Source organism: Muscardinus avellanarius (assembly GCF_963383645.1).
Source record: "Muscardinus avellanarius genome assembly, chromosome: 19".
NCBI classification, from domain to species: Eukaryota; Metazoa; Chordata; class Mammalia; order Rodentia; family Gliridae; genus Muscardinus; species Muscardinus avellanarius.
Genome location: NC_137805.1, coordinates 25,987,647 through 26,012,727, shown reverse-complemented (window position 1 = coordinate 26,012,727; position 25,081 = coordinate 25,987,647). Strand labels below are relative to the sequence as shown.

The window sequence follows — 25,081 nt, the reverse complement described above, 5'->3', positions numbered from 1 at the left end:
CTTTGAGCATCTTCCTACCTGGACTTCAGTTCCCAGACGCGGGTTATGAGCGGTGCTTTCCGCTCTCTTTAGTTCTAGGAGTCCGGTTGGAGCTGAGTCGCCTTTCCTCTGTATCTGCTCTCCAGCTCCCTCTCAGTTTAAAGAGCTCAAGTGTAATTCTGGGTCTTCAGGTCATTTGGAGGAAGCTCTTCTGTCTTGACTGGTTTTCTTTCAGAAGGGCATGTGGGGTCTGGTCTCGGCTGTCACTGACTGGGTAAGTGAGACGGGTCCTTTGTCTTGGTTACAGCCACCTTTCCTGTGAGTCAAGGGCCTCGCTCTGGTAAGTTCTAGCAGCACTTCAACCACTGACCCCTTATCTTAAGGAACCATGATATAAACAGATCTGGGAGAGAGGGAAGACATTTACTTTTCTAGGGGAGACTTTACATTTTTTTTAAATATGGCAGAGCAGAGAGTCTTGAGCACCCTCTCAGTACAGACCTAGAGAGAATTTATTTTTGGTCTCCAGATCACTGAGTTAGCGAGGAAGCAAATGCTTGAGAGGCAAAAGCCAGCGCAAAGCCAGAGGATCAGTGGAGGGCGGGAGCCGACAGCTGCGCCTGGACACCTGCCACTCCGAGCCTTCAGAGGGTGGGACCCTTGACGAAGGCCCAGAGACCCTGGAACTCGGTGATGCCCTCCGTAAAAGGGCGAGCTTGACCAGAGCCTCCCGCTCAGCACTGCCCTGGGTTTGCTGGAGGGGGTGGGGGTGACCTGGGAGACGGTCTTCTCTAAGAATCTGCCCCCACCCCGGTCCTTCCTAAGCAGGTTTGGAGAAAATGAATGGGAAATTTAAAGCCGTTGCCAGTTGATAGTCACAATGTCTTGCAGAAGGCAGCACAAATTGGAAAAGAACACATCTAACTCCATCCTCAAGTAATTCTAGATAGCAGTGGAAGGATTGGGAGTTCACAGTCAAATTTTGGAGGAAACCAGCCACCAGGATAGAGTCGCAAACTGCAGACTCGCGGGACCTCCCTGCCCTGGTTTTCTTTTTGAGCTTTTCCCTTCTTTTCCTGTCCCCTCTGCACCAGGGCTGAGGTGTGACTCAGTAGTTAAGCACCTTGTTTAGCACGAGCAAGACCCTGAGTATGGCGGTGAATTCATTCGAACCAACACCCCATTCCACTCCTGAATGGCATGGCGCTGTGACTGTCTTCTGTATTTCTATCTTTTTAGTAAACTTCTTTAAATCTTCCAAAAAAAAAAAAAAAAAAAAAGACCCTGAGTTTGATCCCTAGCACCACAAAAAGCCTGACATGGCCTCCATACCTGTAATCTCAGCACTTAGCAAGTTGAGACAGGAGGATTACAGGTTCAGAGACAGCCTCAGCAACTTAGCAAGACACTGTTTCAAGATAAAAAATAAAAGAGGCCTGGAAATATAACTTGAGGTAGAATATCCCTAGATTCAACTTCCAGTTCCAAAAAAAGAATTTTTTTTTTTTCTTTTGGCTAGGAAACTTGAGTGATTGCTACTAATTATAACGGCTATAAATCCCCAGTCTTCGGTGTGTGATCCTTACACCCCCCATAGTGAGTTTGTTGGTAATTTGCAAAATTCTACTTTGCTCAGAAGAGCTGTTTTTTATGACTTGTCTTTATGAGATTAAAGTCGCCTGGTAATCTCGGATGATTGGAAAGCAGTGCAGGCTGAACCCTCCTGCCAACCACTAATGTTCCAAACATTCTCAATCTGTACCTTATAGTCCAGGCCCCGAGGGTCCAGTGTTTGAACAGACACTGCAGCCCCAGGAGCCTCCTAGCTAGAAGCCGATATAACAGCAGTATAAAAGTACAGAAAACACACAAGCAACTTTCCTTTCTTCCCACTTTACCAAGCACTGTAGTGATAAGTTGGGTCCCAACCCCCATGTGATCTCAGTGAACAGGATCTCGGGAACAGGAGGCGGAACCCTGGAAGCCAGAAGCAGAAATATCGCGAGACTCCAGGTACCTCGAGACTCCAAACATCTTGATGCTACAGATGTCACGAGAGAATCGGCATGCCTATAAAACAGTGGTGCCTCCGATGCGACACGTGACTCAGCCAGCCAATCAGTACTATGCGCAACATTCCAGACCCGTGGTCCGTCGGTCCCTTCCCCCACAGCTGGCTGACTCTCTGGAGGGGCCAGGTCCAAATAAAGCAGTGGTCTCTGATGACCCGGTTGGTGTTTTTACCTCCCTCCTAAACTCCCTAACTCTATTTCAACCTAACATGTAGAAACAGCGATCAGACTCAGTCTGAGTCCATCAGACGAAACTCAGAAAAGAAACCGCGTCCAGCGTAGCACCGCAGCAGCACGTTTGCGGAGAGCACCGAGCAGCCAGCCCGTGAGTCTCCCTGACCTGCTTCACTAGCCGTCGGAGCCTGCAGACAACAGGATATTTCAAAAGCACCCAACTTCCTCCAAGAACCACCTTTGCAATATTATTCCCCACAAAACAGCGCACTGGCCTTAAGAGCCATGTGGATTGCAGCAAGAGGCCTAAGGCAGTTTCATTCATAAAAATCACCGAGTGATCAAATTCCAGGCTGAGAAGTCAAGCCCCAGCTCACAAAACACCCTCCAAGATATCTGTGGAGGAGTGAGTCCAGTTCATCTCAGGCCCCGCCATTTTGCGTCATAGTTTGGTTTTCTGGTCTAGGTTGAGTTCCTTAGAAAACACGTCATGCAAAGCACAGCATTGAACCTGTTACGGAGAACTTGAGGCGGAGCCCTTGGGAGTGGAGAAGAAGCGCTGCTGGCGTTTCCCAGGGCGACGGGCCTCCGAGCTCCAGTCCATGGGGCATGTCTTTCCAAGACAGGTCCACATTCTGTCTGTCACGTCAATGAATGACTTGAGTAAGTTTGTCTTTTTTTTTTTCTTTCCAGTACTGGGGGTGGAACCCAGGGGCATTCTACCTCCGAGCTACATCCCCAGCCCTATTTTTTATTTTGAAACAGGGTCTCACTGAGTTGCAAAGGGCCTCACTACATAGCTGAGGCTGGCCACGAACTGCAATCCTCCCGTCTCAGCCTCCCAAATGCGAGGATTACAACCGTGCTCCACCACGCCTGGCTTCTCCTGTCTTTTTTTTAACTATAAAAAATATCAAATGTAGAGCCGGGCGTGGTGGAGCACACTTGTAATCCAAGTACTTGGGAGGCTGAGACAGGAGGATCGCACAGGTTCAAAGCCAGCCTCAGCTACTGAAGCTCTCAGCAACTTAGTGAGACCCTGTTTCCAAATAAAATATAAAATAGGGGTGTAGCTTAGAGGTAGAAAACCCCTGGGTTCCATCCCTAGGACCACAAAAAAATAAATAAATAAATAAAACATATACAAAAGTCAGTGATACAATAGAACCAGTAGTTGCCAGGGGCTTAGAGAAGAAATAAAAAGAATTGCTAATGAGATGGGGTTTCTCTTGGGCTGGCTAAAGTGGTCCCAAATTACAACCAGGTGTGGTGGTGCATACCTGTAATCCCAGTAGTTGGGAGACTGAGACAGGAGGATCACAGGTTTGAAGGCAGCCTCAGCAACTTAGGCACACTCTCAGCAACCTAGCAAGACTGTTTCAAAACAAAAAGAAACTTAAAGGGCTGGGTGTATCGGTCAAAGGTAGAATGCCCCTGGGTTTGATCCCTAGTACCACAAATAAATTTTAAGTTCTCAAATTACAAGCCAGTACCACACCAAAAAGAAAACGTTCTCAAATTATATGTGCTGATGGTGGCCCTATTCTGAATATACTAAAAAACTCTCAGGTTGTTTGCTTGTTTTTGTGGTACTGGGGATGAAACCCAGGGGCATTCTACCTCCAGGCTGCACCCAACCTACTTTTTATTCTTTATTTTGAAACAGGATCTCATTGCAAAGGGCCTCCTCCTGTCTCAGCCTCCCAAGTACTGGGATTGCAAGTGTGCGCCACCACGCCCGGCAGAACCTTTCAGTTTCACACGTTAAGAGTGAGTTTATGGCACTTGAATTATATCTTCATCCTTTTAAAAAAAATGTCTACAGTACACGAAATCCCAATACGCCCATCATGAGTCCCCACTTTCGCCATGACCAATCTTGCTCTACTTGTATGTACCTCCACTGATTTTTTTCCTTTCTTGAATTATTTTGAAGCAGAAAGTTAGGTACATTTTATTTATTAATATTTTAGTATATATGTCTGGGAAAGAGGATTTTTTTTTTTTTTTTCTGTACTGGGGATTGAACCCAGGGGCATTCTACCTCTGGGCTATACCCCCAGCCCTATTTTTTCTTTCTTTTTTTTTTTTTTTTTTTTGTGTGTGTGTGTGCGCGCGCGTGTGCGTGTTAGCAGAGATGGAATCCAGGGGCATTCGACCTTCAAGCTACTGCCCAGCCTTATTTTTTATTTTTTTTGAAACAGGGTCTCACTGAGTTGCAAAGGACCTCACTAAGTAGTAACTGAGGCTGTCCACAAACTGCAATCCTCCTGTCTCGGCCTCCCAAATGCTGGGATTACAAGCGTGCGCCACCATGCCCGGCTTTGATAGGGACTTTTAAAAACACAAGCATGCCAGGTGTGGTAGCACATGCCTGTAATCCACTGGGAGGCTGAGATGGGAGGACTGCAGGTTCAAAGCCAGCCTCAGCAACATAGTGAGGCTCTCAGGAACTTAGTAAGGTTATGTTTCAAAATTAAAATAATAAAATATGACTGGGGTTGTAGCTCGGACGTAGAATGCCGCGGGGTTCAATCCCCAGTACCACAAAAAACTAATAATAAAAACCCAAGCTGGGCGTGGTGGTGCATGCATGCTTGTAATCCCCGCGCTTGGGAGGCAGAGACAGGAGGATTGCACAGGTTCAAAGCCAGCCTCGCTGGCTTAAGAGACCCTGTTTCCAAATAAAATACAAAATAGGTCTGGGAGTGTAGCCTGGAGGTAGAAGGGTTCCATCCCCAGTACCACAAAAATAAATAAATATAAATAAATAAATAAAAATAAAAACAATCATAACATTTTACTTTTGCAAGCATTAAAGTTAATTATTTAATATGTCATATTAGCTACTGTTAAGTGTTTGAATTTTTTTTTTTTTTTTTTTTTTTTTTTTTTTTTTTTTTGGTGGTACTGGGGATGGAACCCTTCTACTGCTGGGCTACACTACACTCCCAGACCTTTTTTTTTTTTTTTTTTTTTTTAATTTGGAAACAGGGTCTCTTAAACCAGCCAGGCTGGCTTCAAACCTGCGCAATCCTCCTGTCTCCGCCTCCCAATCACGGGGATTACAAGCGTGCACCACCACGCCCGGCGTTGAATTTTTATTAAATTATTTGTTTCTTCTGAATTAGGATCAAAATAAGGCCCATCCACTGTGATTTAATGCTGTGGCAAGCTTTAGACCACCTTCTGCCTTTGCAGTCTATTGTGGAAGAAACTAGGTTATTTGGCCAAATTTAATACCCCCTCCAGTTCCTCATCAGCAAAATGGAAATCATAGTAGTGTTAACTTTTAAGGCTGCTGTTGTATTAAACGGGGTAATACTAGCAGGGCACACCTGCAGCGCACACCTGCAATCCCAGTACCTGGGAGGCTAAGGCAGGGGGATCGCTGGTTCGAGGACAGCCTCAGCAGCCTTAGCAACTTAGGGAGAGCCTGTTTCAAAACAAAATAATAAGCCGGGCATGGTGGCACATACCTGTAATCCCAGTATTTGGAAGACTGAGACAGGAAGATCGCAGGTTTGAAACCAGCCTCAGCAAGTAGTGAGACTCTCATCAACCTAGTGAGCTCCCGTTTTCAAATAAAAATAAAATTGGGCTGGGGTGTAGCTCAGAGGTTGAATGTCCCTGGGTTCTATCCCCAGCACCAAAACGGCATATATATATATATGGAGGGGGGGGGGAGAGAGAGGGAGGGAGAGAGGGGGGGGAGGGAGGGAGGCTGGGGATGTGGTTCAGAAATAGAATGTCCCAAATACAAAAAAAAAAAGAAAGAAAAATACTGCAACGAGGTAAGAAGGGAGGCTGGCTCGCAGTGAGCTCGTGGGGTCTGCCCTCCCTGCTGGTGCTCCTGGCTCCTCCTGCCTGGCCAAATCCCAGTGCTCAGGGCTCCGGTGTCTTGGCTTTCTCTGCACACCCGGCCACGAGTGGGTGTCATTCGCTGGCAGGAAGGCTCCACACGGTGGCAGAGTTGTCAAGAGCACCCGCCGGCCACCCGCTCACCTCTGCTCACCTCCGCTGCCTGGCCCCCTGCCTGCGTCCTAGGGAGCACTGCCCGCCTCCTGCAAGCCAGGCACTGCGGGCTGGCACCCTGCTTCCCGGGTGCTCAAAGGACTTTGACCACGACCAAGAGAAGATGCTCAAGAACAGAACGAGACCCCTGTAAGCAGCACGCAGGGCTGCGGTGCCCCCGAAAGACCGACGGCGGGGATGCTGCCCGTCCTGGTTGGTTACCAAGTCAGGACCCAAGTGCATTCATTTGTTCAAAGATTTTAGAGTGCCGGGTGCGCGCCACCGCAGCTGGGGGAAGGCAGCGGCCTGGCGGACCCATCCCCACTCAGGAAGCCCACATCAAGAATCATTCACGATCAGTTTCTGGGCTCTTTTGAAACAAGAAGAGCTGGGGTTGGTGGTGCATAACTGTAAGCCCAGGGCTTCGGAGGCTGAGATAGGAGGATCACAGGTTGAAGGACAGCCTTCACAACTTAAGGAGACTCAGCAAGCTAGTGAGAGACCGTGTTTCAAAACAAAAACATAACAAGGGCTGGAGGTGTGGCTCAGAATTCCCCTGCGTTCAATCCCCAGTACAAAGAAAGAGGAAGAAAGGAAGAAAGAAAGAAGGAAAGGTGTGCTTTCTGGAGTTTTTACTTAGTAGTAATACAAGAATCAACCACAGAAGCCATCATTTAGCCCAGTAAGTCCCAAGTTTTGCAAATAGTTCAACAAAATTGACACAGGTGCATTAAAATCAGTTAAAAATAATGATCTGAAGCTTATATATAACAAGTATATAGGAATATTTGTATAATGTGTGAACATATATATTGTATGTAATATATGAGGATATAAACATATGTCCCTATATAATAATATATCTTATATAATGATATGCTGACAGCTATCAGATTTATTATTATATAACAAATTCATTATAGCTGGGCATGGTGGCACACACTTGTAATCCCAGTATTTGGGAGGTTTGACTCCAGCCTCAGAAACCTCGTGAGACTCTGCTTCAAAATAAAAAATAAAATAGGGCTGGGGGTGTAATGCCTCTGGGTTCAGTCTCTAGCACCAAATGAATTTATTATATAGTTACATATTAAAGATTAAATTTCTTACATAATAAGTCCATTCTCTGGTTCTATCATATATTACACTTTCTGCAGGTGCCCCGCGTCTGGGATGACGGACCTTGCCCCGTTATTCTAATCTAAGCCTTTGATTTTTTATTTCTGCTATCGTCCTTTGATTTTCGAGATAAGTGATAGCCTTTTGTTTCCATTTTTGCATTTTTGTGATTTAAAAGCCCATGGTTTCTAGGGGTGGAACTAGGTCTCTAGGTTGTATTGAAGCCCTCAAGTCTAAGAGCCGTTGATTCTTGTCTTAAAAAATAATGCAGTTGCAGGACGTGGAGCTCCTATCCCAGGACTCGGGAGGCTGAGACAGGAGGAGCGCAGGCCCGAGATGAACCCCGGCCACTTCGCAAGACCCTGTTGCCAACTAAAAAATAAAAAGGGGCTGAGGGTTGGCTTGGAGGTAGAAGGCCCCTGGGTTAAATCCCCAGTAGGAAGGGAGGAAGGAAGAGAGGAAAGAAAATGACAGCCGAGCGTCCGCCGAGCCTGGTCCTGTTAGGGCGGCGCGTTCCTCTGGTGCACCCTGGAAGCGTGGCGTTGGGGTGGAGCAGCGCCCCACCTTGCAACAGGAGCTCAGTTTGGGCTTGAGAGCGGGTTGCTCCTTCCCCACCCCACCATCGCGGGGCAGCATGTGGCCTTAGAAGAAGCAGGTGACAGGGCTTCTTTGCTACTGGGAATGGAACCCCGCGGCATCGTACCCCGGAACTCCATCCCAGCCCTCTTCATTTTTTTTATTTTGAAACAGGGTCTTGCTGGTCGCCGAAGGTCTCACGAAGTTGCAGAAGCCGGCCTCCGACCTGTCATCCTCCCATCTCAGCCTCCCAAGTACTAGGATTACAGGCAATGGCCACCACGTCCGGGTGAGTGATTTCTCAATACCTGCAGAGACTGAGAGGCTGGAACACCTCTGCGCAGGGCGGCTTCACGGCAGCCCGGCCTGCGTGACTCAGCGCTCTGCCCCGCGCACCTGCGGACTTTCCTTAAGTGGAACTTGCTATTTCTGAGCCTTTTTTTTTTTTCCCTATGCATGTTCATGATGTAAAGGAACAAATTCCTCTACGCTAATTCACCTCTGCGTTTTCATATCTTGTCTTCCTCAAAGCCTTCCCTACACACAGCCCGCCCCTTCTCCTGGGCCTGCGATCTCCACTCTGACCTTGCTGTGAGCTCAGGTTGTGAATGAATCTGTTTGTCCATCCTCCAGAGTTGTTATTTCCTGCCCGTTACCTGCTCCTGTCTGCAGCACGCTGGTTGCTTGATCCCTGAAGCTAATTTCCTATGAGGATACCATTTTATTTTATTTTTTTAATTTATTTTTATTGGTGCCTTGTAATCATACGTCACATTGGAATACAAGACTTGAGAGGATATACAAGCACACATCATCCAATCGGCCCTCATCCAGCCCCCATCCCATTACCTCCCCCTCCCTGGATCCCATGCTTGTTTGGTGATTAACTTTGACACATATGTTTATGTACCTCCTGCATTTTAAAGAGGCTCCATCCTCCCCTATTCCATACCCTCTGATTGGTCACCTTAGTTGCTTCACTATAGGGCCCTTTCTATAGCTCGACCTCTTCCTGTTGCCCCTTTCCTCCTAGTTATTGCTGATTAGGGGAAGCATCTGGTTTTTATTTTCTGCGATATTTCTCTGTGCATGCCGCGTTGCAGGTACTGATCCCACTCTTGACGGCCCCAGTAGTGGCCTGACTACCCGGTGGACTGATCCAGACCTCGCTGACCAAGCAGCGGCCTTGCCTCATGGGAGGCCCCGATTCTGGCCTCACTTGCCCCCACACCGGCCTAACCCCTCGGTTTGCTCCGATCCCGGCCTTAGTGGCCCCAGCACCGGCCTAGCCTCAAGGCAGGCTCCATCCCAGCCTCGCTGACCCTGGCACCAGCCTAACCCCTCGGCAGGCTCCGATCCCAGCCTCGGAGGCCTCAGTAGCGGCCTTGCCTCATGGAAGGCTCCGATGTCGGCCGCTGGCCCCGGCACCAGCCTAACCCCTCAGCAGGCTCCAATCATAACCTCGAAGACCCCAGCTCTGGCCTTGCCTCACGGCAGGCTTCGATCCCAGCCTCGCTGGCCCCGGCACTGGCCTGACCCCTCGGCAGGCTCCAATCCCAGCCTTGGAGGCCCCAGCACCGGCCTTGCCTCATGGCAGGCTCCAATCCCGGCCTCACTGGCCTCGGCACTGGCTTAACCCCTCGGCAGGCTCTGATCCCGGCCTCGGAGGCCTCAGTAGTGGCCTTGCCTCATGGCAGGCTTCGATCCCGGCCTCTCTGGCCCCGGCACCAGCTTAAACCCTCGGCAGGCTCCAATCCCAGCCTCGGAGGCCCCAGCACCGGCCTTGCCTCACGGCAGGCTCTGATATGAGGATACCATTTTAAAATACATAGGGTTGCCTGGCATGGTGTCACATGCCTGTAATTCCAATACTTGGGGAGGCTGAGACAGGAGGATCACAGGTTTGAGGCCAGCCTCAGCAATTTAGTGAGACTCTCATCAACCTAGCACGACTCTGTTTCAAAACAAAAAAGTAAAAAGGGCTAGAGTGTAGCTCAGAGGTAGAACGTTCCTGGGTTCAATCCCCAGTCCTATTTTAAAAAAATAATAATACAGATGGTCTTGGCCAGAAACCAGTCAGCTATTTTTACCAGTAAACTCATCCTGGCGCTCCAGCACAAGCACGTGGGGACGCAGACACGCCGGGAGGGGCCGCTGGAGGAGACAGACCGGCTGGGACACAGCTGGGACCGGGCGAGGCAGAACGCAGAGGTGCCATTTGTCTCTACGAAATAAAATGCAAGCATGCCCTTGCGGAAATGGCTGCAGGGTGAAAGCTCGTCTGCATGCTGGTTCTGAGTTTAAGAAAAATAAAAAGTCGTGGCAAAGCCAAACGTGGTGGTGCCCGCCTGTGATCCCAGGACTTGGGAGGTGATACCACAGGTTCCAAACCAGCCTCGACTGCTTAGCAAGACTCAGCAACATGAAGGGACCCTGTTTCCAAACAAAATTTTAAAAGGAGGGCTGGGAGTGTGGCCCAGAGGTAGAATGCCCCTGGGTTTAATCTCCAGTTTTACACACACACACACACACACACACACACACACACACACACAGCATTTAGCCAGGCCTAAGAAGCCACACAGGCGCAGACCAAGGGTTGTGAGACTGAACGAGAAGACAGCCGTGGTGCTGAGCGCAGCGCTCGCCGCGGTCACTGCTCAGAAACTGCTGCTCACCGTCTGTGAGCAAAGACCAGGCCGCGGGCCGGGGTCTGAGCCGGGAGAGCGCCTGGAAGGGCACCTGGAGCGGGGACCAGGGGCTTCGAGGCATCCCGCGGGACTTGTTTTATCCTGGCTGTCCTGAGGCAAGAGTTAGGAAACAGGAAGGAAGAACTGATGACTAACAGTGGAAATGTGGCCCAGCGGTCACCATCCGGGACAAGCCTGATCTGTCTGGTGGGAGCTACTCCACAGCGCTGGTTTGTTTGGGTTGTTTTTGTGGCTGGGGATGGATCCCAGGGGCATTCTACCTCCACACCGCAACCCCAGCCCTTTGGATTTTTTTAATGTATTATTATTATTATTTGCAGTACTGGGGATGGAACCCAGGGGCATTCTACCTGTGAGCTACACCCCCAGCCTGATTTTTTATTCTTTGTTTTGAAGCACGGTCTCACTGAGTCGCAAAGGGCCTCGCTAAGTAGCTGAGGCCGGCCGCGAACTGTGAACTGTGATCCTCCTGTCTCCGCCTCCCAGATGCTGGGATGACCGTGTGCCAACACGCCCGCTTGGATTTTTTCTTTTTTTAAACAAGATCCCATTAAGTTGCCGAGGGTCTCCCTAGGTTGCCGAGGCTGGCCTACAAGCCACACTCCTCTTGTCCCAGCCTCCCAAGTACTGAGATCACAGGCGCGCGCTGCCCTGCCCTGCTATTTCAGTGTTCAAGGGACAAGAATGCTGTGTGCTACTGACTACTGGAGCTTTTCAAAGTAGGAACTTCATCCTGTAAAGCAGAAAAAAAAAACAACTTTTTTTCCTTCCTCTTTTGTGGTTTTGCATAGCAGATGAATGAGAATCTCCACTTACAGTCTAGTGAGCCGGCAGGCGCTGAGGAGGGAGCAGGCCTGTATTTCTGCCTCCCTCCTCCCTTTTCCCTTCACTCTTATCGAACTTTCCAGAAAGTCTGCCTGTCAGGAGAATCGTCCTGACAGCTTCTCATGTGTGGTCAGAGAGCCGCGCAGCATCGGGTTCTGAGAACCAGCCAGAAGTCAGGGGTGACGTTGCATAACCTCCCGGGAGGCCGGGGGATTGGCGGGGAGCTCGCAGGGCCTGCACATCGCCGGCATGAAGGGGACCGGCGTCGGGGACGGCCTGCCCAAGGTGAGTGGGTGCGCCCGCGAGGGGGAGGGCGGCGGTGGTCCGGCCGGGTCTAGTCCAGAGTTTCTAATGAAAGCAAAGCATGAATAAATATTAAGGGCACAGGGTCTGAGATGGGAAAGTTTCATACGTGCACGGAAGAAGTTGATGTTGGCTTCCGAGATGGGTGCAAAGGGCTTCGGCTCACGCCGTGGACAGCACAACTTGTCATTTTGCGTGCATTCAGGACGGCTTGGGCAAGCCGGGAACCTCTGCCTCAGGCTACCCCGACCCTGCACCCCGAACACGCTCGGTGTGGCTCGCGGGTGTCCCGTGTCATTAAGTGTTCGCTTCCCCAGAGTAGAGCCCGCACCTCAGCCTCAGCCGTGTTCCATCGTGATGGGAACGTTTGTATCGTAAGAGCCACCTGGAGCTTCCGAGACTTCAAGTCTGTGTCTTGAGTCAAAAGTGATTCCCTGCTGGGCCTGGCTGCGAACTCTTGCAATCCCAGTACTTGGGAAGCTAAGACAGAAAGATCGCAGGTTCAAAACCAGCCTCAGCCACCTACTGAGGACCCTCAGCAACCTAGTGAGACCCTGTTTCAAAAGAAAAATATTTTAGAGCCGGGCGTGGTGGCGCAGGCTTGTAATCCTAGCATTTGGGAGGCTGAGACAGGAGGATCGTGGTTCGCGGACAGCCTCAGCTGCTACTTAAGCACACTCAGTGAGACCCTGTTTCAAAATAAAGAATAAAAAATAGGGCTCGGGGTGAGCCAGGCATGGTGGCGCGCGCTTGTAATCCCAGCATGTGGGAGGCTGAGACAAAAGAATCCAGGTTCTTGGACAGCCTCAACTACTTAGTAAAGCCCTTTGCAACTCTGTGAGACCCTGTTTCAAAATAAAGAATAAAAATAGGGCTGGAGGTGTAGCTTGGAGGAAGAATGCCCCTGGGTTCCATCCCCAGTACAGAAAAAAAAAGTTTTTTTCTAAAGGTGGGGCTGGGGGTGTAGCTCAGAGGTAGAGTGCCTCTGGGTTCCATCCTCAGCACGAAAAAAAAAAAAAAAAAAAAAAAAAACCTCAGACATAAGGAAAGGAAAGCTCAAGTTTTTGTTTTGTTTTGTTTTTATCCTGCAACATCCTTTTAAAATTTTAAGTAGAACAGGAAAATAAGAAATGAAACAATTACTCGCTGGGCACACACCTATAATCCAGCAGCTGAGGAGGCTCAGAAGGGTCACAAGTTGAAGCCAGCCTCAGCAACTTTAGGAGACCCCGCCTCAGAATAAAAAATAGAGACAGCTGGGGGTGTAGCTCAGCGGCAGAGCACCCCTGGGTTCAGCCCCACCACAGAAAAAAAAGAAAGAAAAGAAAGATAAAAGAAACAGATACTAAGTAATGAACATTAAACATGTTATTCATTATTGCATTAGTAATAACTAACGTCAGTAATTTATGGCTGAGTAGCTTATGATACCCTTTTATTTTATTTATTTATTTATTTATTTATTTATTTATTTATTTATTTATTTATTTTTAGGTGGTACTGGGGTTTCTGAAAACCCTTCTACCTACTCCCAGACCTATTTTATATTTTTTTATTTAGAAACAGGGTCTCTTAAGCCTGCGAGGCTGGCTTCGAACCTGCGCGATCCTCCTGTCTCCGCCTCCCAAGCCCGGGGATTACAAGCGCGCGCCACCACGCCCGGCTTCCCTTTCATGTAGATTGTGTGTAAATATCTGAGTTGCTCTAGAATTTGTCCTCCACTATTGACTTTGCACTTTTTTGTTTGTTGGTTTTTGTGGGGTTTTTTGGTTTTTGGTTTGGGTTTTTTGGTGGGTTTTTTTTTTTTTTTTGGTACTGAGGATACACCCAGGGACCTTCTATTTCCAGGCTACACCCCCAACCCGGACCTGTTTTTATATTTTATGTAGAAACAGGGCCTCACTAAGTTGCTGAGAGCCTCACTAAGTTGCTGAGGCTGGCTTCGGACCTGTGCGATCCTCCTGTCTCAGCCTCCCAAGGGCGGGGATGACAAGCGTGCGCCACCACGCCTGGCAATTTTGAACAGTTTTAGAGCTTTGGGAAAAGGGGGCAGAGGGAGCTCTGGAAACCCCTGCCCGTCCTCCACCTAGAGTCATCATCCCCTGGTACTTTGTCACGCTTGTGTGCATTTGTTTGGAAATATTTCGATTTGATCACTCTTTGCTGTTGCATTGTTGCTAAACAATTAGAAAACAAATGGCAGGTGATGGTGCCTTCCCCTAAACCCCTGAAGTATCACCTAAGAGCAAAGTCGTTCTCCAACAAAACCACAGCCACACCATGGCACCTGGACTTAATAATTCAGTTTGAATGTTCAGTCCAGATTCACATGTTTCTGGCGTTGTTGTTCCTTCCTTCCTTCCTTCCTTCCTTCCTTCCTTTCTTTCTTTTTTTCTTTCTTTCTTTCTTTTTTGGTACTGGGAGTTCATAGGAGGCTGAGACAGGAGGCTGGCAGGTTTGAGCCTGTCTAAAAAAATAAAAAGACCGGCCGTGGTAGCACACGCCTGTAATCTCAGTACTTAGGAGGCTGAGACAGGAGGATCGCAGGTTCTCAGCCAGCCTCAGCTACTTAGGCCCTCCACAACTTAGTGAGACCCTGTTTAAAAATAAAGAAAAAAAGGAATGGAGATGTAGCTCGGAGGTAGAATGCCCCTGGGTTCCATCCCCAGTACTGCAAAAAATAAAAACAAAATTAAAAATAAAAAAGACCAGGGATGTAGCTCAGAAGTAGAATGTCCCTGGGTAAAATCACCAATCCCCAAAATAAGTAAATAAATAAATAGCTCTAAAACAGAAGAAGTCGTGTGCGGTGGCACACATCTGGGATCTCAGATGCTCAGGAAGCTGGGGCAGGAGGGTCAGGAGTTCAGGTCCAGGCTGGGCAACTTATTGAGACCTGGTCTCAAAATTTAAAAAAGAATTTTAAAAAGGCTGGGGATGAGCTGGGCGTGGTGGGCACGCTTGTAATCCCCGCACTTGGGAGGCTGAGACAGGAGGATCGCACGGGTTCGAAGCCAGCCTCAGCTACTTAGTGAGGCTCTCAGCAACTCAGTGAGACCCTGTTTCCAAGTAAAATATCAAATAGGTCTGGGAGTGTAGCCTGGAGGTAGAAAGCCCCTGGGTTCCACCCCCGGTACCACCAAAAAAAAAAAAAAAAGGCTGGGACGTAGCTCAGCAGTATGTGTAAGGCGCTGAGTTCAATCCCCAGTACTAACAAACACACAAAAACAAGGTAAGTAAGCGTTTTTATTATATATGAGTCCCAAAATGTCTCATTTATGAAAAAGCAGAGTCTGCGTGTACTTGAGTGATTTTTTGCACACTTCGTGTGTTTCTGCATGCACGCGTATGCACGCCAGTAGAGGCGATTTTAAATTAGCAACTTTATGTACCCCCTCCATCCCCCCCATAACATGTTCTTACTCTGGTAAATGCCCCGGGCTTGGGGTCAAGTAACCGAGCAGACGCGCTTCGGCACCGGTCCTCCGTCGCGCTCAGAGAATTCACAAACGCAGTTCTACTTTGAACCTACTTTCTGTGGTGTTTTTGCTACGATCCATGTTGGCTGTCTTTTGTAGACAGCTGTATGCTTGCTGGTTTCTCAAGGCGGTATCCAAACAAGTGCCTTTATTGTGGTATTGATGGTATTGAAGGGTCGACGGCCCCATATTCATCTTTTAAGAACATTTAAGAACCGGGTGTGGTGCCTGTGCTTGTAATCCCAGTACTTGGGAGGCTGAGGCAGGAGGACCACAGGTTCACAGCCAGCCTCAGCACGTAGTGAGACTCTCATCAACCTAGTAAGACCCTGCTTCAAATAAAAATAAAATAGGGGTGGGAATATAGCGTGGAGTTAGACGGCCCCTGGATTCCATTCCTAATACCGCACCAAAAAAAAAAGAGAGAGAGACTTGAATGTCCTTTGGTACTGGGGATTAAACATGAGTCAGTCTAACCTCTGAGCTACACCCCCAGTCCTATTTTATTTTGAAACAAAGTCTCACTAAGTTGCTGAAACTGGCCTCAAACCTGGGATCCTCCTGTCTCAGCCTCTCAAGTACTGGCATTTGAGGTGTGTGTCACCGCTCCTGGCTTTAAATGTCCTTATCATTCTGGATTCTACCCTCGACTAAGTTAAGAGCAGATGAGGAGGCAGTCAGGAGGGGAAAGCCCACAAATAAATGTTAAAAAAGAAAAAAATGTTAAGAGCAGATAGCCTTTGTTCTGCTTCCATCTCAACTCTTGTTGGGATGATTTTAGATTCATTCAAAGAAAACTGAGATAAGCCAGGCGTGGTGGCTCACGCTTGTAATCCTTGCACTTGGGAGGCTGAGATAGGAGGATGGGGTTCGAAGCCAGCCGCGCTGGCATAAGAGACCCTGTTTCAAAAATATAAAATAGGTCTGGGAGTGTAGCCCGGAGGTAGAAGGGCTTCCAGGAACCCCAGTACCACCAAAAAAAAGAAGAAGGAGGAGGAGGAGGAGAAGGAGGAGGAGGAAGAAGAAGTGGAGGAGGAAGAGGAGGAGGAGGAGGAGGAGACTGAGATAAAGGCTTGGGGGGGAAAGGCTTTGACATTTTCAAGGTTTTTTATTTAGTGTGTGTGTGTGTGTGTGTGTGTGTGTGTGTGTGTGTGTGTGTGTGTGGTATTGGGATGGAACCCAGGGACTTTCTACCTCCGGGCTATCCTCCCAGACCTATTTTATATTTTATTTATTTGGAAACAGGGTCTCACTAAGTTGCTGAGAGCCTCACTCAGTAGCTGAGGCTGGCCCTGAACCTGTGCGATCCTCCTGTCTCAGCCTCCCAAGCGCTGGCTCAAGGTTGTTTTAGATAAGTTAGAGGGTGAGGGCATCGGAGAGCTGGCCACAGCAGGAAACTGGATGACCTCTGTGCCTCTGCGACGAAGCTTGGCGGCCTTTCTCGTGTGCGTGAAGAACAAGCCCGAGTGTGGCTTGTACTTCTACCCATCAGTTCTGAGGTGGTGAACTCGAGCTTTGTCAAAGAGGGAAAGTGGTACCAGGAATGGCGGTGCACGCCTGTAATCCCAGTGCCTAGGAGGCTGGGACAGGAGGATCGCAAGTTCAGGGACAGCCTCAGCAGTGTAGAGAGACCTCAGCAACCTACTGAGACCCCGTTTTGAAACAAAAAAAGGACTGGGGATAGGATCATAGGGCAGGAACTGCACCACGGACCACAGGCCTGGGGACCGCTGCCACCTGCTTGCCCCCTCAGCTCCTTCCCGGTCTCCCTGCTGCACCCCACCTTCCCTCACTACCCTAATCACGTGGGTCCTCCCATCGGGCATCGCCCCACCCAGAGGCCTCTCTGGACCTGCATCAAATTAGCCCACCCCACCTCATCATCCCCATCCTCTCTGTCTCATCTTGCAAGATGAGACCCTGTCTGGCCTGTGTCAACTCACTGTCCACCGCTGTCCCACCTCTGGAGAGGAAGCTCTGTGAGGGACGTGCCTGGGCTTCTCGTCCCCTCAGCGCTACGTCTCTAGGGACTGCAGCAGGGCGCACATAGAAGGTGCTCAGTAAACGCCTCGTGGTCATGAGCAAAGGAACCAGAGGTCACAGGGAGTAGTCGGGTGGCCGTTGTGACATGGCCCGGCCCCAGGCACAAGAGCCGCACTTCCTAGTTCTCAGGTGTCTGGGAATAGAGGTCATCCCCAACTCTCAGCTCCCGGCCCCGCTCTGGTCCCAGCCTGACCACCTCTCCACCTCGGCTCTTGAAAAGTGGCCTCTTCCTTCTCCTGTGGTCAGGGGATGCTTAAATTTGAGACGTTGTGGTTAAAGCCAAGGTCATAGGACCCATGGCCTCCCTCCAATCTTGCCAGAAACTCCGTCCCTTCATCTGTCTCACAAGGCAGAACAGACCAAACGTAACACTCAACTCAAAAACACAGCACACTGTCAGCGCTGACCAGCCATGCACCAGACACACAGGTATGGGGCTCCAGTGGTACCAGGGTAAAGATGGAGAAGTCAGTGCAGTGGGGTCAGAATGACTATAAGTGGCACGGGTGGTGGGTACCTGCATTAAAAAAATAAAATGGAGCCAGGCATGATGGTGCACGCTTGTAATCCCAGCATTCGGGAGGCTGAGACGGGAGGAGCTACTTAGTGAGGCCCTCTGCAAACCTAGTGAGACCCTATTTCAAAATAAAGAAAGAAAACTAGGGCTGGGAGTGTAACTCGGAGGTAGAATGCCCTGGGTTCTGTCCCCAGTCCCAAAAAAAAAAAAGAAAAAAGGAAAAAACTGGGATGGTGTGGTAAAGGTGATGGACACTAAGGGTCACTGCGGAAACCCAAATGATGAGAAGCACTTTCCAGACAGAGCAGCAGGTGCAAAGGCTGTGTGGTGGGAACAAGTTTCAGCAGAGGTAAGGATATTTTTTGGTAATAAAAAATATTTTTCTTTGGAGCAGAGTAAACAAGAAGCCAGGTATGGTGGCGCACGCTTGTAATCTCAGTACTTGGGAGGCTGAGACAGGAGGATCGCAGGTTCACGGCCAACCTCAGCTACTTAGTGAGGCCCACTGCAACTTAATGAGACTCTGTTTCAGAATAAAGAATAAAAAACAGGGCTGGGGATGTAGCTCGGAGGTAGAATGCCCTGGTGTTCAATCCCCAGTTTCACACATACAAAAATAAGAGTAAATAAGAGAGTCAATATTTTTTTTTGGAGCAGAGTAAACAAGAGAGAGTGGTTGGCAATGAGATCAGAGGGACAAGCAGAAGCTAACAGGGCCAAGCTTGAAGCGCATTCAAATTGGGAAGGAAGCCAGCAGCCCACCTAAAGCAGGAGATGACACAGTCTGATTTTTGTTTTCAGAGATCACTCAGGCTGCTCTCGACAAGTAGGAGAGCGCGGAAGCCGGAGGTGAATTAGAAAGCCTAAGGGCAGGCGGTTTCCTTTTCCATCTTGGATGGGACCGCTCTGTTCTCAGGGGGCAAGAAGGAGCGTTTGCTCAGCCTTTTGAAAAAAATAAAATTCATGGTGTTTAAGACTCTCGGGGGTATGAACAGAGAAATAGGAAGAGAGCAGCTTTTACTTAACTGTGCATGCTGCGTCCTGTTAAGGGCGACAGATACCCTCCATTCACTCAATAAATACGAGTCTTAGCCGGGCGTGGTGGCGCACGCTGTGATCCCAGCATTCGGGAGGCTGAGACAGGAGGCTCGCAGTTCTCGGCCAGCCTCAGCTACTTAGGCCCTTCGCAACTCAGTGAGACCCTGTTTCAAAATAAAGAATGAAAAACTGAGTTAGGGGTGTGTAACTTTAAGGTAGAATGCCCTTGGGGTCCATCCCCAGAGCCACACACACACACACACACACACACACACACACACACACTACTGAGTATCTGGTCCCCTTTTTCAATATTGAATGAACTATTATTATAATTAGTTTTTTAAATCCATTACATAATCATGATTCATCTCTTTGTTTAATAACTTTTCTCCTCTGAGCATTTTATTTCCTATAGAGTGCAATTTATTTATTTATGTATTTATTTAGTAGTGCTGAGGGTAGAAGTCAGAGGCATTTTACCTCTAAGCTACATCCCGGGTCCTTTTTTAATTTTTGATTTGGAAACAAAGTCTAAGTTGCAGAGAGCCTCACAAGGCTGCTGGGCTGGCTGCGATCCTCATGTCTCAGCCTCCCCAGTACTGGGATTACAAGTGTGCACCACAAGGCCTGGCCCCCCTTGCTAAGGTGCACTTGAAACATTAAAAAATAAGAAGTCAGATGTGTCATTCCAGTACTTGGGAGGCCGAGACAGGAGCGTCACAAGTGCCAGGCCAGTCTCAGCCAACGAAGCAACATCCTCGGCAACTTAGCAAGACCCTGTTTCAAAACAAAAAGGGCTAGGGGTACTGTAGTTCAGAGGTAGAATACCCCTGGGTTCAATCCCCAGTGCCAGATAAATAAATAAGAATTTAAAGGATAAAAATAAAAAGCGCTTAAGGAGAAGGCCACGACTCGCAACACTTCAGTGGTCAGCCCGCAGTTAACGATCCGGGACAGCGACCCGGGAGCGGAATGGGGAAGCGACCGTAGGACCACGCCACGGTCATTTTGGAGCTGTGATGACTAAGAGAGGAAATGACAAGCCTCCGGAAGGGAACCGGCTTCGAGGGGGGAAGGCGGAGGCTCCGCTATGGGCGAGATTAGACTCCATCATGAGCCGCCAAAGGGGAACTTGGGTTTTCAGGAACCGTTTCCAAACGTTTATTGCTCATGAACCATTAGTTCAGGGGAAAAGGACTCTCAGATACAGACCCGGGAAAAGCAGAGCGACGCCGAGAAGAACAAGGTCTCCACCACTGGGGCCCCTCTCCCCGGAGACGCCCACGGTCCTGCTCGCCAGTAAAGAGAGCCTCGCGGGCTGTTTGCTTCGGGGTTCAGAACTTGAGCTGGCCCCGGTCCGAAGGGGAATTAAAAGCAGGCGTCAGCTGGGGGTGCTCGTTTCTGAGACAAGTGTTTCCCAAAGTGAGGGGCTCGTCGGCCACTGAGAAATAACAGGGCTGGCTGCACAAGGCACCCCAGAACCCTCCTTTGGGTGTCCTGTCCCAGGCGAGGGTCAGGATGGGCTGGTCTGTGGCTCCTGTGACTACAAAAGGAACAGCCCTAGTGCGCTGGCGAGTCCTCAGCACAGACCAGAGCAGAGCTTACATCACAGGAGCTTTACCTTCCTAGCGCCTCTAAGTGACCCGCGATGTAGGAGCTGAAGACCACACTCTCACACCGAGCTGTCTCTTCATGGAAGGTGACGCAGTCACTTAGGACCAACAAGATAACATAGAACTCTTTTTCCATTTTCTTTTCTCCCCCTTTACCTTTTTAAAAAAAGAAAAGCCAGCCATGGTGGCACACACCTGTAATTCCAGTACCTGGGAGAATGAGACAGAAGAATCATAGGTTTTGTGGCCAGTCTCAGCAACTTAGCAAGGCCCTCCACAACTTAGCAAGAACCTGCTTCAAAATGAAATAATGAAATAATAATAATAATAATAATAATAATAATAATAATAAAGGGCTGGAGGTATAGCTCTCAGTTAGAATGGTCCTGGGTTCAATTTCCAGTTCCAAAGAAAGAAGGAAGGAAGGAAGGAAGGAAGGAAGGAAGGAAGGAAGGAGCGAGCCAGGCATAGTGGTACATGCTTGTAATCCCAGTACTTGGGAGGCTGAGACAGGAGGACTGCAGATTCACAGCTAGCCTCTGCAACTTAGTGAAAATCTGTTTCAAAATAAAATAATAAAATAGTAGCCAGGCGTGGTGGCACACGCTAGTAATCCCCATGCTGGGGAAGTTGAGACAGGAGGATCGCAGGTTTGCAGCCAACCTCAACTACTTAATGGGGCCCTCTGCAACTCAGCAAGACCTTGTTTCAAAATAAAGAATAAGCCGGGCGTGGTGGCGCACACTTGTAATCTCCGCGCTTGGGAGGCGGAGACGGGAGGAACGCGCAGGTTCGAAGCCAGCTGCACGCACTGGCTTAGGAGACCCTGTTTCCAAATAAAAATGTAAAAATAGGTCTGGGAGTGTAGCCCGGAGGTAGAAGGGCTTCCAGGAACCCCAGTACCACCATAAAAAATAAAGAATAAAAAATAGGGGCTGGGGGTGGAGCTCAGAGGTAGAATGCCCCTGGGTTCCATCCCCAGTACAGCAAAATAATAAATAAATAAATAAATAAATAAATAAATAAATATCCCTGGGTTCAATCTCCAGCACTGAAATAATAATAATAGTAGTAGTAAAGTAGGTCTGGGGGTGTAGATCTAAAGTAGAATGCTTCAGGGTTCAATTCCAAGTTCCAGAGAGAGAGAGAGAGAGAAAGAGAAAGAGAAAGGAAGGGAATTAGGAAGGAAAAACACCACTGTGTCAGTTTCTTTTGCAAAGCCATCAAGGAGATTACATGAACCAAGAGACAAGAGTAAGAAGGTGCAACGCCGGTCGTGGTGGCGCACGCTTGTAATCCCCGCGCTTGGGAGGCAGAGAAAGGAGGATCGCGCAGGTTTGAAGCCAGCCGCGCTGGCTTAAGAGACCCTGTTTCCAAATAAAATATATAAAATAGGTCTGGGAGTGTAGCCCCGAGATAGAAGGGCTTCCAGGAACCCCAGTACCACGAAAGAAGAAAGAAAGAAAGAAAGAAAGAAAGAAAGAAAGAAAGAAAGAAAGAAAGAAAGAAAGGAAGGAAGGAAGGAAGGAAGGAAGGAAGGAAGGAAGGAGGAAAGAAAGGGCATAAACCCTAAGTTTCGCTACTGGACAGGAACGTGGAGCCCACCCTGCGAAGCTGCCTTCCTATCAAATGAAGAAAGTAAGGCCGGGAGAAGTCCTCAGCTAGCAGTCCTCCCCCGCGAGCTTCTCAGAGCCGGGGCAGAATCCTCAGCCATTAACCTGACCCTCGGCTCCCCAAACCCAAGGGCGTCAGCAGTGACTCGGGAGCTAGTGAGGAGCGGGCTCGGAGGCGGGGAGGGAAACGAATCTGGACCCGGCGGATGGCGGGCTCACATCACAGCCAGCAAAATCATTTTATTTTGAGAATCTGTTTCAAAATAAAATAATAAAATAGGGCTGGGAGCGTAGGTCTGAGGTAGAACGCCACAGGATTCAACCCCCAGTTCTTATGGGTCCGTCTTGGGCCTCATCCAAGGTCAGCCCCTCCAGGGATCGGGAGGGCTCTCTTGCTCCCTTGCAATTCTATTGGCTCGTGACCTTAAGTGTATTTCAGGGGAATGGACCCCCACATATGGTCAGCAGGAGTCTAAGAAATGGCCGCCCGGTCAACACGGCTCAAAGTCTCATTTCAGCAAGATTCCCATGAATGGGGGAAGCGTATTTAACACGCGGATCGGGCGAGACCCCGACCTCCTAGACAGCCTCCAGGCATCAGGGAAGGGAAGGTTTCATTTCTACTGGTGGCTTTGGAAATTTTCGTTCTGGCCGCAACCTCTTCCTCAAAGTGCCCTCTACACTTATGGAAGTCCCTGTCACGTGAGCCTTTTTCTTCTGAACTGTCTGGAAGAATTCAAAGCCGGAGAGGTCAGAGTTCACTGTCACCCTGGAGACACCAGTGAGAGTCTGCGCTGGATCACAGAAGGAGCCCAGGGGGTGCCGCGGGAATGTGCCCATCTGTGGCGGCTGGTTTCCGCCCGGAGTGACTGGCAAAGACAGGTGTCGCAGAGCGCTGTTCTAGGGCATGCCTCTTGGAGCACAGACCTCTGCATGTTCACACACACACACACACACACACACACACACACACACATACACACACACACGCACACGCGCAGCTGCAGAAAGGCTTCCCTCCCGAAGCCATCTCCGCCGTGTTTCCTGGGGTTTGGAATAATGCTAAGGCCAGGACGCCTCTACAGCGCGTTTGTCTAGGGGACCAGGATGAAGGTGAGTTCCCTGTTGACTGTCTGGGACTCTAACCCCCACGCGGCCCTAACTGGCTAGTTCCAATTGTTTTCCTAGCCTGGAGGCAGAAGGTGAGAGTTTTCAATTGACCATCTCTCCAAGGGAAGCTATTGAAAGTTGTCTCACATGCTACATTTTGAAGCAAAAAGAGAGAGAATCTATATTTTGTTTAAAACATTTCATTCTAGCTGGGCGTGGTAGTGTACGCTTTTAATCCCAGTACTTGGGAGGCTGAGACAGGAGGATCGCAGGTTCACAGCCAGCCTCAGCTACTTAGTGAGGCCCTCTGCAACTTAGTGAGACCCTGTTTCAAAATAAAGAATAAAAAAAAAAAAAATAGGGCTGGGGCAAAGCTCAGAAGTAGAATGCTCCTGGGTTCAATTCCCCAGTACTGAAAAAAACAAAAACAAAACTTCCATCCACCACAGGGCGGGGGGCACCAGAGTCACTCAAAACAGCCAGATGGTGTATTTCAGAATCAGAATGCCCGAGGGTTCCGTTCACAGCATTTTCCATGATCGCCCTTCCAGGCTGATGGGGTGCCAGAACAAGCCGCCGTGCTGTTCTGCTTCTCATTATCAGACATTTGGAATTATTTATTTTTTTTAAATGAAGTGACAGCTAAGTTATCTCTTGCATCATCCTGCAATATGGGGAGCGGGAGGAGTTGTTTCTTTTAGAACTGTTTATCAAAAATAAAAACTCAGCAAAGTAGTTGAAGGAGAGGTGCTGAGGGAAAACAGCTGCCGTGTGTGTGTGTGTGTGTGTGTGTGTGTGTGTGTGTGTGTGTCTACTAAGTTGCAAGGGCCTCACTAAGTAGCTGAGGCTGGCCGTGAACCTGGATCCTCCTGTCTCAGCCTCCCGAATGCTGGGATTACTAGCCTGCGCCACCTGGCCCAGCTTGGAATTTTACTTTTAAGTGTAAACATTGACACGGAGAGCTGTTGACAGGCAGGTTGGAAGATAGAAGTGAAAAAGAGCTTCTTTCTTGGCAGTAATGCTGAAGGGGCTGAGTAAAAAGGAGGGAGGAAGAAGGTGGACCAGGAGAAGGAAGATGGAGGTCAGGTGGTGGTGCACGCCCATGACCCCCAACTTGGGAGGCTGAGACAGGAGGATCGCGCAGGTTCAAAGCCAGCCTCAGCTGGTTTAAGAGACTCTGTTTCCAAATAAAATATAATATAGGTCTGGGAGTGTAACCGGAGGTAGAAGTCCCCTGGGTTCTACTCCCAGTACCACCAATAAAATAATAATAATTAATAATAATTAATAATTAATAATAATAATAATAATAATAATAAAATAGAGCTGGGGTAGGGTAGAGCTCAGAGGTAGAAATCCCCTTATGGAGAGCAATCAATGGTGGAACCACTGAGAGAAGGGAAGGGAGAAAAAAATAAAAAGAGCCGGGCGTGGTGGCGCACGCTTGTAATCCCCGCGCTTGGGAGGCTGAGACAGGAGGATCGCATAGGTTCGAAGCCAGCCTCAGCTACTTAGTGAGGCTCTCAGCAACTTACTGAGACCCTGCTTCCAAATAAAGTATAAAATAGGTCTGGGAGGATAGCCCGGAGGTAGAAAAGCCACTGAATTCCACCCTCAGTACCACAAAAAAATAAATAAATAAAAATAAAAATGAATGACAGGTGATGGGGTTGGCCGGTGCTCCGTTTCCAACTGCAGACAGCACAGGGAGGAAAGAGGCGGGTGGGTATCCTCGACGCCATCCCCACTGTGACCAACTCCACTCTGGGAGACCGTCTGCCTGCCCAGATCTTTTTGCGCAAGACCCGAATCATTCTCCAAGGGAGGGGACAGAGAGGGCCAGGGTGAGCAGTGTCGGGGACAGAGAGGGCCAGGGTGAGCAGTGGCTCAGA

General features: G+C 49.0%; 1 protein-coding gene across 1 annotated transcript in view; it reads left to right on the top strand.

The window, feature by feature from the left end:
• Positions 1 to 11,719: 11,719 nt before the first annotated feature.
• Positions 11,720 to 25,081, top strand: part of CASS4 (Cas scaffold protein family member 4) — a gene marked incomplete at both ends in the record, with an annotated part of 47,079 nt that continues 33,717 nt past the window's right edge. The window contains one exon of the mRNA XM_080716724.1: positions 11,720 to 11,755. Coding sequence (XP_080572850.1) covers positions 11,720 to 11,755 — 36 coding nt within the window. The remainder of the gene's footprint in view (positions 11,756 to 25,081) is intronic.